General features: G+C 42.3%; 1 protein-coding gene across 17 annotated transcripts in view; it reads right to left on the reverse strand.

The window, feature by feature from the left end:
- PAK3 (p21 (RAC1) activated kinase 3) overlaps positions 1-14486 on the reverse strand; it is a 249900-nt gene that overhangs the window by 80149 nt on the left and 155265 nt on the right. For 15 of the 17 annotated variants that reach the window (XM_032392810.1, XM_032392808.1, XM_032392806.1 and 12 more), the window contains one exon: positions 7947-8148. In XM_032392810.1, coding sequence (XP_032248701.1) covers positions 7947-8148 — 202 coding nt within the window. Of the gene's footprint in view, positions 1-7946; positions 8149-8957; positions 9042-11605; positions 12528-14486 lie in introns of those variants that run through there. The other 2 variants (XM_032392812.1, XM_032392814.1) reach the window with 2 other exon arrangements.

A 14486-nucleotide genomic window follows, 5' to 3' on the forward strand; every position in this document is an offset into this window, starting at 1 on the left:
CTAGAAGTCAGGGAAGATCTAAATTCCAGGTCTGCCTTGCTTTGTAACCCTTAGTGGGGCATCTTTGTGGAAGTCACTTGACTTCTGAGTCCCTAACCTTTTGCCTTCCTCTATAAAATGGGGGCAAATCCTTGCTTCTGCCATAAGAGATTTGAAGGAGGTAATTGGTGTGAAACCACTTTGAACTCCGTAATATCCCTTTAACTGCCATCCCAAATACATCATCTCATTAGTAATATACTCAGCAACTGGGTGACTCTGTTTGCTGGAGAACTAATCTGCCACTTTTTTACCCAGGACTTCCCATCCTATGAGTGATGTCTATGAAAATGTAACTACTGAGAAAGAGGATTAGAGTGGGCTGTTTTAAATACTCACTGCTCTTATAATCTTTTGTTATGTTAGCAAATCCCTAAGTATATAGCTGGGAGGGCCCAGGGTGGAGGGTTCATTGTCCTGCTTCAGGTAGAACCTGCTAAAGCCATGAGACCCCCAGTAGAAGAACCTAGAAAATCTCACCCTTGGTAATTCATAGTATTTAATCAGCATATCTGGAATTTCTTTATGCCTAATTCATTCCTGCTGGTGAAATAGTAAGCCTGTTTTCTCCTGCCAGGTCTTCGGGGGCTATGGAAAACAATATATACTCTCCATAAATTAGCAGCCTTTAATGTGCAGATAAAAACTCAAAAGTGGTACTTGATTCTGCAAGAGCTCCAGGCCCAGTGCCTACGCTGCGTGTTCCACGAGGGTGATGGGGGAAAGGAAATGATAGTCCCAAGTGAGCCCTTCCAGTGACCTTCACTCACACACAGACAGCCCTCACCTGCAGGGGTCATCTTCAAAAACATTCAGCAACAGCAATCATTCTGGCAAATCATTAGGACTCTTACCATTTCCTGCCAGGCAACACACACTGGTTCCACTCTCCTTTACACCCGGTTCACACATGCAACAATTTGAATGGAAAATGTTTGAAAACAAACAAACAAACAAACAAACCGAATATCAGGCAATGTCCTAAACCAGACGCTCCTGATCACGTGGATAATTATATACGGCACAAGGCTGAGAGAGGGGGTAAGAGAAAAGGGCCTCATTTGCTTTAAGGAGGAAAGCAACTGCATATCCCTTAGCTTGTGTCCATTTTCCTCTGCTTGCAACACTTCGCTTTCATGTTTGAAACAACTCTCTCCAGCCTTCCCCTCTTCTCATCCATCCCCAGTATCCTCCCTACCCCCTAACCTCCCCCTCACACACTGTTTCCTCTCTCGATTTAGATCTCCCTGTTGCTTCTATCCTTTCGTGTATACATCTCCCTATCAGGAATTCCGTACTTCTCTTGAATTTGACCGTCTGCTCATTTTAGCGGGCCACCATATTGGTGCCCAATTTCCCTCTTTATTGGCCTTGATGTAGAAACACAGGCCCTAGCAGGCAGAGGGCATCACTATCCCACCTTCTTCCCATTTCAACCACAGGGCACTTTTAGGAGTAAAGGAGGCTCTTCTCCTGGGGCACGGCACTGACCTTGGAGGACAGGCAAGATGCCACCTCCTTGAGGCTTCCCAAAGGGCAGGGCAGTGATCTCCAAAGAGCACTCCGCTGAGCTGTATGGTTTACATTTGGAGAACCAAGAAGAATGTAAAAACCATTCAGGATGTAGCAGTCTCTGATATCTGGCTGTCTGATAACGGAACCCTCAATTAATTTTGACCCAATCACTGCTAGTGCAATGATAATAACCTTGGGCTACTGCAAGATCCCAAAGCATCTTCAGTATCACCGAGGAAAGACTGCATACTGTTCAGTGTAGTTATCACACTAAGTATTTTTTATTGTGCATTAATTAGATGAAAGTAACGTGCATTGACCAGAACATTTGATTAAAATGACCATAAAGGATCACTGAGAGTCTTCTTTAATATAATTGTTGCACAGCAAAGCTTTTCTGTGTAGCATAAAGAGAAGAGAGCACACCCTAGGAATCAAAACAACTTTATATACATATATATATAATATATATATATATATATATATATATATATAATACAATAACAAAACTATATGGCACTTGAACTTTTTCACATGTATGAACACCCTCATGCTGAGCCTTGACTTTCTCAAGTAAGCAATAAACAGCCTGTCAAGTACACCCATCAAATGAGAATCAAATCCACAGAATGCCCAAATCCAATGTTAGCACATCTCTCTTGTCAAGAATATTTTCCCACCATCATTTCTTTAAAAAGAAAAACAAACAGACATGAAAAAGTTTTCTTTCCCTCTGAGCAGTGCTGAAAAAAAAAGTCCCCCTTCCTGAAATTCAGATATGCTTCAAAGTACACCGCCATCTTAAGGGAAAACGAGAGCCACTGCTGGCTTCTGGAGGCTAGGAGCAAACTAGAGTTTACCACGTATTCCCTACGGCCTGTTGCAAGGTAGTGTGATGAAGCAGAATACGCACAGGGCTGGTAGTCAGAAAGACCTGGGAGACTCCTAGCTTCCGTCGGCTGCTATGTGATTCTAGGCTGCCTACTTAAATGCTTTGAACTTAAACGACCTCATCTGCAAAAAGGGGATAATACAGAGTAGCTGTGAGGATGAAAAGACTCAATACGTGTAAAGTGCCTGGCACAGTTTGGCACCTGGGAACTAGTCAGTAAATGGGAGATGACCTCTTGTTTGTCTTGAGTTGACTTCTATCCACCTAGCCCCTCGTACTCCTCCAGGGAGAGGGGCCTTCACTTCATTCTCAGGCTCACCAGCTCCCAAATCTCTCTGGGTCCCCTGCAAACAAAGGGCACATCAACCGTGCTCTCTAAAGATACAGCCCTTCACACGACATCTCAGGCCCTCTGCAACCCACCTAATGCCCCAGTGCGGCTCGCGACACAGGACATGTAAAGCGCGTCTCAGAAGACAAAGACGTCACGCACACCATGTCACCTCCAAATGCAGCCTCACCTGCTTCTCTCCCACATGTTCCTCCAAGCTTCACGTCCTTAACACTGATTATTTTTAGAGTCCTATGCCGTCTGCAGGGTCCTGGCTGATTCATTTGCCTCATTGCATTTGCCCTACTGGTTTATTTATCCGTGTATTTTCTTATATGAATATATATATATATATATATATATATATATATATATATATTCATCCATGTATTTAGTCCCCTTCTTGTTCCCAAATGGATATAAGGCAGCTTACAAGAATACACAAAATACAGTATGATAGCATAAATCCAAAGTAGGTAAGAAAAGGAAAAGGAAAAAAAAAAACAGTAACAAAGACAGAAACATAAAATGGAGCCTGGAAGAAAGCCAATACAAAGTGCATACATACCGTAGGGTTCCATTTCAAGCGCTCTGCATGGGCCACACATTGGGCTCCAAGCTTTGTGGCAGCCGAGCCACCTGATCGGTCTCACCCTTCACGGGGACCATCAAATCAAATCAAATCACTTGTTCAGGATGTCCTTTTTCCTGCTCTACATTCTGAAAACTTTTCTATAGTAAAGTATCACCAAATGGTGGCAAAAGGTCTCTCCTAATTCGCTCTAACGCCAAGATCCAGCTCCTGGAACAGTCTCCAACAAAGATAGATCCTCAATCTGGAGATTACATTCACTGCTTCTTATTTTGTTTCTGCCTTGTCTCTTGAAGCTCCATTTGGTCAATGACATGTAGCTATTAAAAAGACTTCTTAAATGAGCAAAAACCTCTGCTTTCATTTAACTCAAGAGATAGACAATGTGACGTTATTTATAACAAAAGTTTGGAAAGGACCCCAAATAGCCAACAAAATATCCTGGTCAAATAAACCATGATGCTACTATATGGTGAAATATTACACACCATCAAAAATGGTATTTATGAAAACTTATTAAAAATGTAGGAAAATATTCATGATAAAACTTTTAAGTACATGTTAAGTAAAAAATGAAGATATAAAAGAGCATTATTAGGATTTTAACTATGTAAAAAACTGTGCATAAAGATATATATATATAACGCCACAAAAAAGTCTGGAAAGAAATCCACTAGAATGTTAATATCGTTTCTGGCATTTGTGAATATAGGCAACTTTTATCTTTTCTGTTTGTCTTTAGTTTCCATTTTTTTTTTTATATATTGATAAACAAGTTCTATATGAAATGAAGGAGGAGGACTAGGAAGAAAACCACCAACCCAGTTGGTTATTTTTAGCTTGTAAAATTATGGGCAATTTTCATTTTCTTTGAGGTTTTCTATAATCAGCGTATAAGTTCTAGCTAGACACAAAAGTACTTCAATTAAAAAAAAAGAAACAAAGAGTTCTAAAAATATGATTGTTTGGTTGTTTTGTTTATAAGGTCCAGAATGATACAAATGTAATACCACCTCACTATTATGTAGCCCTTTTTAATTTTAACACCTCTCTAATACTTAGAATTGCATTTGGCTACCAGAAGATATCTTGTGAGGTAGCCCGGGTATCACTCCCTGCACTTAACTGGTTCTGAAACTCAGGGACTAGCCCAAAGTCACAATAATCAATGGCAGAGCTGAACTCCAACCCAGGTTCTTCAGAGCCCAAATCCAGTGCTCTTCCCATTCATTCAAGACTGATTGTGCTATAACCCAAGCAGTCACCAAGAGGCAGAAACATGGAAACAGTGACCCCTCCTTACCCATGAGGGTCAAGTTCCCGAGCAACCCCCAAGGTAGTAGAGTTCAGCTGAAGAAAGTATGATTTTAGGAGGTTTCCAAAAGAAGAGGGGGGAGGGGAAGTGAGGTCACATGCAAACTTTTGAAAGCCCTCATGGGTAATTTTTTGCACAGTGAAGCAAAACAATAACAACAGCACATTACATAAAGAGAATGAGAGTTTACATAGCTTAAATTCATAAAAATGATAGGTTCTACAGCGTTTCCATGTAGATCCTAAGATGATTTCCAGAGGTGATGAGTATGTCACGCTCATTATGGCAGGGGGACAATGGGGGTGACAGTGAAGTGATGAACAGGGGTGAACTGTTAGCTCAAATCATGGATCTTCATATTCTCCCAAGTCATCGGAATCCAATCCTGAGACTGGAACAACTTGCTTGTGCCTTTTGCCCTATCAAAGCAAGTGGTTTTAGTGGCAAAACTTCATGACTGGCTCTTCTGAAGATACTGTCTCCTCAAGTCTTTCCTGAAGATACTTTAGCACTTCTGTACAGAGTTCAAATTGAATCGCTCAAGTTTTCTCTGAAGGTGGCATACCAAGTGTCTACTGTGGGTACTTAAATGGCACTACTTGAAGATTTAGGCTCTTCTGAGGGTGCTTTCTTCCTAATATGGTAATGTAAAAAGACTTTTAGCACCTCTTTATAGAGAGTTCAATGAAATCCTTCACACTTGGTCTGAAGGCAGCTTATCAGCTGTCCAGCAACGATATTGAATGGTCCTCCTTGACAACTCAAGTTCTGCGGAAGACACCTTCTCTCCAATGTGATATCTTTTTTTTTTTTTTTATTCATTCGAGACACAGAGATACAAAGAGAGAGAGAGAGAATGAGCAGGGGGAGAAGCAGAAGGAGGGGGAGAAGCAGACTCCCCGCTGAGCAGGGAGCCCGACATGGGGCTCGATTCCAGGACCCTGGGATCATGACCTGAGCCAAAGGCAGATGCTTAACCATCTGAGCCACCCAGGGGCCCTCCAATGTGATATCTTGAAGGCATCACAGCACCTCTTTACAGAGTTCTTCTAAACCACTCAAGCTTTGAACAGGTTAAGATTTGACATGTAAATGTCTCAATTTGCATTACTTTCTTGGGGGAGGTTTTAATCGTGTTCTAAAGGCTCTGCACCTGTTGCTTCTAACTATATTTGTCTCCAGTCCCATAGCTTCCTAAGTATCTTTATCATAACTTATGATAATCACCCCTGGGGTACTGGAAGCTTCCTGAGAGTCATCCTCTAGCAGCATCAACAGGTTCAGTTTCAACTTCAGCCAATGTGTGCTCTTGTACCAAATGTCCCTCCTCATTTATAGGTTCTTCTTGATCCAAAGATTCTCTGTCTTTGGAACAGATCATTGAAAGGTATGTCACCATCTCTAGCCAGATTTTTTTGTCAGCTTGCATTACTGACAGGTCTGTTAAACTAGCTAATGCTTTTTTTATTAAGAAGACAACATTAAACTGATAAGAACAGATACTACACTTGATAGTGTCAGAACCCCATGCATTAGGATCTTCAGACAGAGGAGCCTTTGAGATTCTGAACAACAAAGGTATGCATTAGTTTGGCATAAGTCCTCTTGAATGGCTGGATCATGCAATGATCTAAGGGCTCAAGGATCTGTTAAGGTTGTCTTTATAAGGACTGGGAAGAATCAGCAGGACTTTGAATTCAAGATTTTTTTTTTTTTCATCCTGAACTTCCACGAGAAATCACTGCTCAAACCATTCCTTAAGGAGAGGAGTTATCCAGACTTTTCTGTTTGTGTGCCAATACACCAGAAACTTGGCTTGGCTTTTTGTTTCCCCTGAGAAGATTTGGGCATAGTTTTGTGTCAGGCAGCAATGGTTTTGCAATGAGGTCACCCCAGGTGTTGGCACAAAACAGAAATGTCGGCCTCTCTGTTTTTGCTGAACTCGTGTCGGCATTGGTTGGCTCTTTTTCTTCAAAAGGGCAAGTAGGATTATTCAAAGGTTTCCAAAGCATGGTGGTCTCAACAGCAGCGAAGATTCGGGCAGCCACATAATCTCCTGCTTCAGTTGCTTCCTGCACTTGGGGCAGATACAACACAGTGGTTCTTTCTTCTGCACCACGCTCACCGAGGACTTGGTCTCCCGGGCATGGTGCACCAGAAAGTTCTCAAAGCATCCCTTGCTCTCGGCAGGGTTTTTTTTTTCTGGGACCCACTTCGGTGTCTGAAAACACATCTTTGGCCATCCCTCGTGCACATTCGCAGACCCTTGCGTGGAAAGTGCTTTGCTGTTCTTTTGCTTGTCTTCACATGCAAGGGTTTAACATTTCCATCGTTTCCATCCGGGTCACCAGGGATAAAGTGCCTCTTAGGTGACAGAGGCGTACCAAGAGGCAATCCTGGTCCTAATAAGTGTTGGCTTTCCTTATGGTACGAATTGTGGGACTCATTCCCACCATGTAAGTGACCTGCAAAGCTATTTGTTTTACCTCGAAGGAGCGGATGGTGAACGTCTCCTTTCTAAAGACACCCCTTTTCTTGCCTTTTTGGCAGCTTGCTCTGGTCTTGCTTCACTCTCTTCCGCCTCAACAGTCACATTTATAGAAGCCATGTTTAAGTTTACGCTAATTAATGCAACCTGACCCCTATTTACTAGAGATTCTCTAGCCCCTCAGTATCACAAATGGTTTTATGAATAACACATGGATAAATGTTAATATATTGTTGGGATGCTCAGTGCAAATGGGGCTGATGGTGGAGGAATGAGAGAGAGAACAAAGGACTCAGAAGGGTCTCCCCACCTCGTGATAAAGCCAGAGAGACAATCACGTGACGACTTGGACTGACTCCCGTATACGCAATTCAGAATTTTCACCATTGTCAGAAAGGTATACAGAAGTAAATCCACCTATACTCAAATCTCCAATAAGATCAACTTACAGTTAGAAAGGGATTACTGTAAATTCCCCTCTAAGTTATGGGAAAGAAAGTCACTATTCATATATTTAAGACAGTGCTGTTGCTATGACTTCCCTTGGTCGAACACCATGAAAGGGCAAACACGGCCTAAGTGAATTTTCTGTAAACCCGCAGTTAAGTCAATCACACATTATCCTCTGACAAAACGCAACCTCTGAAGATGTACACAGAAAGGTCAGGCAGGCCCCGCACAGCCAATGCTCCAGAAATGACTACCCAAGAAAGAAAGTGACAATGAAAGAAAGAAAACTAGCCCCTTTTCAATGCCCGGCCACTGATACTTTACTTTTATCCCCTCCTCCTGGGAAGATAGAGCGAAGCCTGGCTTTCTTATTCTTCTCTTCAGGGGCCATGGGAAGTGGTTTGGAACTGTGGTTGAGTGCTGAAGAATCTCGGTTGTTACTGTTCATTCTCAGCGGTGGGGCTGGGGGTTTCTCTTCATTATCCAGACTGTCAGACATTTTCAGGGACAACTGATTGCACAGCTCCTACAGAACAGGAGGAGAAAACAGGAATTGAGAAAGAAGCGGCCTTAAAAAAAAAACAAACAAAAACCAATCCGGTAAAATGGGGATTCTGCCGTCTTAGACGCAAAAGCGTTGGTCTCGCGTGGTCTCAGGTTTTGTGATGACCTTTTGCGGAGGTTTCTTTTCTAGAGGGGAGGGACCTGTCTCCCTAAAGACCAATGACGCCATTTCCCAAAGAGGAAAATGAAGGCAATAATTAATGGCTTTTCAATACATAGACACAAACACAGAAAGTCCCTTTCTATTTTCTGCTGTCCGCTCACAACCTTCTAATGAACAATTTACAACCTTCTTTAAAAACTCTACCCTGATTTTTGGTGATGCTCGGGAAGCACAACCTCCTCAAAGTCTGGGGTCGACACGGGTTTGGCTGTTGATTTTTAATGGCCCCAAACAAGGATTTGTTAGCTGCTTTGACACTGGGATGCCACGGGCGCCGGATTCTTACCTGTGTGTACCTGACGCACAGAACACACTCTACTTAGTCTTATGAGAAAGAACTGGGGCATAATCTAGTAGGCCTGACAGCTGCAGCAGACTCCGGATGTAGCGACGGGGAAACAATGCCCCATTTTCAGGTAGTGGGTAGAATATAAAGCTGAGCCAGATGTCCCCACGAGCAAAGAGGAGCTAGCTCCAAGGAGAGGAGCAGTTCCTGAGGAGACATCATACCCTTCCTCCCTGTCATGTTTTATGCCCTGAACTGGGGAATGAGGGAGATGGCCTGGGTAACAGGGTTGAAAGAACCAGTCAGGGTTTCAGCAACTTACCTGCTCTTAAATTCATTACTCGTTAGTATCTTCTGCTTAGGGCCGAATACGTTCAGGTTTCATCCCACTGGAAGGTAAAGTGACCTGGAAAAGCATGGACTCCCCGAGGAAATGTTCCCGCTTCCAACTGTTTTCCTATTCTAATTCAAGTCCCTCCACTAGGACCCCAACGGAGGCTTGCGATCTCAAGTCACGTCTTAAGAGTATCTTCCAAGTGAATCTCCAGTTTGAACACAAGGCAAATGAAATCCCAGTGCAAGAGGATCTATGTAAATTCATCAAGTATTAACTGGCGCTAATTTAGGAGCATAAGAGCTCTCCAAAAACGACTTAGCAGATCACTTTATTCCAACAACATTTACTATAAACAAACTTAAGTACAGCAACAACCAGGGTCTCCTCGTTACCTGCTGTAATGAGAAATAATCTGTCATAATTATTTTTATCTCTTTAGTGGTTACAATGTGTTTACTATTCGCAGTAATGAACTCTTACATCATGTGATGTGGAAGATTTTCAAAATTTTACTATGTCCCAAATTTTCTCCAATTTAAGTATTCAAGAATAGGTGAGTACCAATTAATAGTTTCTCGATCTGCACAGGTGACTGCCAACTAACAATGACCGGCTTGATCTTAATCTGGGCAAGAGATCTCTTTTCTTTTGGGGGCATGGGGATGAAAAGCAAGGCAATGATGTTCTTTGGAACAATATCCAATACTTCCCTTATGTACGGACGTGTGATTATTGGCCCTGATTTCTCATCTAGTAGGATAACAGCAGTCAGAGAGTCTTGCCCTCCTGTGAACTGTTGCAGTCCCTCCTTTTTTTAGCACCCTTCGTTTTGCAATACACATACCCTGACTTGTTTTGTAGTTGAGTTTTTATCTGTATATTTAATAAACATTTTATATATATATATATATATATATATATAATGTGCAGTTAGAGGTGAAACCCACTGCTCAAGCCTATAATCTCACTTCCAGTGCCTAGCACGGCACCTGACACAGAAGCTTAAATCATTATTTGTTGTTTGAGTACGTATGAATGGAGACACAGATGGGTTACTTAAGAGACATATTCTTAGAGTTACTATTGGACCCCTTAAAGGATAGTAGGTTTCTGTTTCAGTCTCAGAATTCTTTGAAGCAAGAGTCAACTAGAAATCAATAAGAAGAACCCATGCAGTTGTCACGTCTTACATTATCTTAATGAATTTAAGACCCATTCTGTAGCTTTTTCAGTAATCACGCTAGGGGAAACACTCAGTAATAAAAGTTTGGTCACCAATGACAACTTGATTAACCTCGCATTTTCCTATTTAGGTGAAACCCAGCACAAGATAAAGTGAAAAACTGTGATTTTAAGGATAGAGTACACTCACAGATACCACTGGTACTAGTAAATGTTTTGAGTAATCTATGAAGCCAGTGCTAATGGGTCTGCATTCCCTTTTGCATTTTAAATTTGGTCCTTCTAAATTCATTGTTTCTCCAGAAGAAAAGTGAGTTTAACACTGACTTCACTAGCAGCATTATTCTGTAGTGGATGGGTTCATGGTTTTCATTTAGTCACTGAGAAGAATTTGCCACAGAAAGCACTAATTTTTGTGTGTGTTTTTTTTGTTTGTTTTACTTTTGGGGCTTTAAAAATAGTGCTTGAGTATGGGGTGATTATTACATAAAGCTCAGATACACAAAATATAGCTTGGTAAAAATAATGAAATTTGAAAGCCATTGCAAAAAAAAAAAAAAAAAAAAAACCACCTAGGAATTAAAAAAAAAAAACCAAAAACCAAGGTTCCGAAAAAATTTTCCCAAGGGGGGGGGGGGGGGGGAGAGCTGGATGATACATATTTTCTGATGACATATTACATAACTTAAGATGACAAAAGTCAGAGAAACAGGCATGGCCTCTTTAATATGATATACGAAGCTGACCTTACGTAACAAGGCAAGCGAGAGTCTGGGTCGGTCAGGGTTCTAGTACACCTACGTAATTCAAAATACTAGGCTCCTTTGTTCTTGATAATTAGGTGTGGCTAACAGAGGGGTGTTTTGGTTCCTAATTACTCTCTCTCTGGCTAGAGACTCAACTGGTAGATGCCCTGCTTCTTTTCAAGCTGCCTGATTATTCTGACCTTATTTGACCAGGTATGTTCTAGGCTGGGGAAAAAGGGGGTACTTGGGATAGAAAAGCCCAACTATACTCCCTATGTTACACTCGAAATCCCTGACCAAAATTTCACCACCACATGCTTGCCGTGGTCCATAACACAGGCATTTGTGAAGGACCCAGCTTATATGGCACACCTTCCTACTGCCCAGCAAACTGGAATTGTTTTTACTCTAGTCACCTCATCTGGGGATTGTAAGAGGAGCCAGAATACACCTTTCACAGAGATGGAAAAGAAACTGAGGAAACCTTGTCTAGTTCCACACTGAAAATGTGCAGCATGAAGCAAATCATCGTTCAGTTTTACCTAGACATTTCAGATTTGGTTTTGCTTGAGTTGTCCTGATATTACTTCAGTTCTTTATTACCCTTTACCAGGCACAACCAACCTTCATCTCCTAATCATTCCAGAGAATTCTGATTTGGTGACAAAAGAATAGTGCAGGAGGCTCTTGTTATCTTTAACTCACCTTCAAAGCAAGCGCTTCAAAGCATGCTTTCAGAAGACCGATGGAAAAGGGGTATGGGCCGGTAAGGAAGCTCAGCTGTTAATATGTATGTTTCCCAAGTGGGAAGTGTCTCCGATTACTCCAGAAACGTAGAAGAACGGGGGATTCTATTATGTTATGTTTGTAAACAATGCCAATTTACTAATCCAGGTCCCTCCCCTGAGACAGCTTTCTACAAAGGATACTATTAATGGATTGCTGGTTCAATCTGCCTATGATGTCATTATTTCCAAGATCTTGAAAGAGACTATTTTGTTCGGGGCGGCTGTAGGCTCTATTTCAAGAATTATACAAAAGCGCCATTATTCTCTAGGAACCCAATCAAAAAACTGTTTATCTTTAAAGTTTAACTGTTGTCGTTCACTTCTGCAACAGAACAGAAACTGGCAAGTGAGTGGCACACTGGAGCTAGCCCCAGCCCATTCATTCCACTTTTAGAACATGGCCCTTAGCATTGTGGAGAAAGAGCTAACTTTAATGGATAACCAGCAACAGTTTATATCTGCTCACAACTTGATTTACTACTTGGCTACTAGGTTTTTCAGAGAGAATTCAAGTGGCTCCTGCAGATGGTGTATAGTATATTTTTGATCCAGCCCTTGGGACTTAATGTGGCTTACCGATGGTCTGTAATTATAATTGAAATTCATCAGCAACAAGAAATAAGCCTCTTGTTTCAGGATAACCAAGGAGCCTGGACACCCCTTTCTTCAGAGTACTAGGAACAATTACTTCTCTCTTCCCCTTCCTCCTTAGCTTTTTTTCTCTCTTTACTCCACACTCCACCAAATCTCACCCCCAAGTGTGAGGGCAGGCGTGTGCACACAGTCACACATACACACACACACACCACACAGCCTTTCACTGACTTGCGTTTTATTTATTTATTTATTTTTTTTAAAGATTTTAGTTATTTGAGAGAGAGACAAAGAGAGCATGAGGGAGAGAGCAAGCAGGAGCAGTGGGAAGGGCAAGAGGGAGAGGGAGAAGCAGACTCCCCACTGAGCAGGGAGCCCGATGTGGGGCTCGATCCCAGGACCCCGGGATCATAACCTGAGCCGAAGGCGGACGCTTAATTGACTGAGCTACCCAGGCGCCTCTGACTTGTGTTTTAACACAAAGATTTGGTGCAAAGCATTTTAGAGGAAAACTTTAATCAAGCTCTATGGCTAAACTCTCATTCCTCAAAAATGCATTCTCTTAATCAGTGCAGTGAGACACCAGACACTCAGTGAACCCTCAGTAGATTCAAAGAGAAGGCCACCAACTTGCATGTTGCAGGAGTCAAGAGGAAAGACAGATGATCAACTGTAGCTAGTGTGGCCAAAATTCATACTACGGCACCGGTGTTGAATTGGATACAATCAAAAATGCCCGTTGTCGGGGCGCCTGGGTGGCTCAGTTGGTTAAGCGACTGCCTTCGGCTCAGGTCATGATCCTGGAGTCCCGGGATCGAGTCCCGCATTGGGCTCCCTGCTCGGCAGGGAGTCTGCTTCTCCCTCTCCCACTCCCCCCTCTTGTGCTCTCTCTCTCTCTCACTCTCTCTCTCAAATAAATTAAAAAAAAAAAATGCCCGTCGTGCCCATTTGCCACGGGTGTTCTGCCCAGGTGTGTGAAGGGTGAGAATCCAGCAACACTGGCCCTACAATTTTCAAGGCCTCCTATTAAGTCACAAGCAACTGAAAGAAATGTTTTCATCCAATCTGGTGCCATCAGAGACAACCCACATGTCTGTATCATTCTGTCTGCTTTCAAAATCGAGGTAGAACTCCCAAACCACCAACCACACGAGGCTATTACTACAGATCGGTGAGCACACCAATATCACTTAACACCCTCTTCATATCAAACTAGAGGATCTAACATAGAAATGAGATGTAGCCTAGGGGGAACTTCCTAATGTTTCTGAGATACTACATGAAGAATAGGGTTGCAAGACACCTCAAGCTGATCAGATGGCAGCCAAACTGACAAGAGCACATATGAAAGGAGATGGATTTTAGGGTCTCAAAAATAGAGTAAACAAGTCATGGAGCTCTATGCTAAAACATGTAACAACATAGGAGAGTATTTCAAATTTCTAGAACTTGGGAGACCTTGATTAACAAGCGCTAGCTCTATAGACCAAGAAATAATTGAGCTTTTAATGACAGCCTCCAGACTTGGAGATATTATGTAAATACAGATTTAAAGTCAGCCAAAGTGTCTTCTGAGACAATGGTATCAGTGCTGGGCTGTTCTTCGTATTTGAGGATGAGGTTGCTGCTTTCGCCTACCAGGAGAACGATGGACACACTGAATTATACTTTGGTGGTGGGGAAAAAGGATCCAAGAGCTAACTGCTGGCTCCTTTCTTGGCTCCCTTGTAAACAAAAGCACTCATTTTCAAGATGGCTCGCTGACCTTCCAGGTATGCTTTGCTAACTAGCCTACGCTAATACGAAACCCACTCATCCTGGACACATCATTGGCAACTGAACCAACCAGCTTATGACTGACAATGCAAGAAGATGTAGGGGACTGCTTTTAATTGCCAGAAAAACCAAGAACAATCACCAAGTCTTTCACAAAGGGGGCAGTGTATTATAATATGGAAGATACTGCTTTGCATTTTGACAGCAACCTGCATCTGAAGATTTCTAGCAGCTTTTCAGAGATTAATTCCCATAGTATGCTAAGATGTCAAAGAGGAGGGAAAGAACATTCGCCTAATTTGACAGGGAGAATGAGCCAGGTCTGAGTCTCCCAGCAGCTCCGAACCCACACTCCTCTCATTCCCAAGCTAAGTGGACGAGGGACAGCCCAACCACCAAGGACAGGCAGCCAGATGGGCCTAACTTGG

The sequence above is a fragment of the Phoca vitulina genome, unplaced genomic scaffold, assembly GCF_004348235.1.
Source record: "Phoca vitulina isolate PV1807 unplaced genomic scaffold, GSC_HSeal_1.0 scaffold69, whole genome shotgun sequence".
NCBI lineage: Eukaryota > Metazoa > Chordata > Mammalia > Carnivora > Phocidae > Phoca > Phoca vitulina.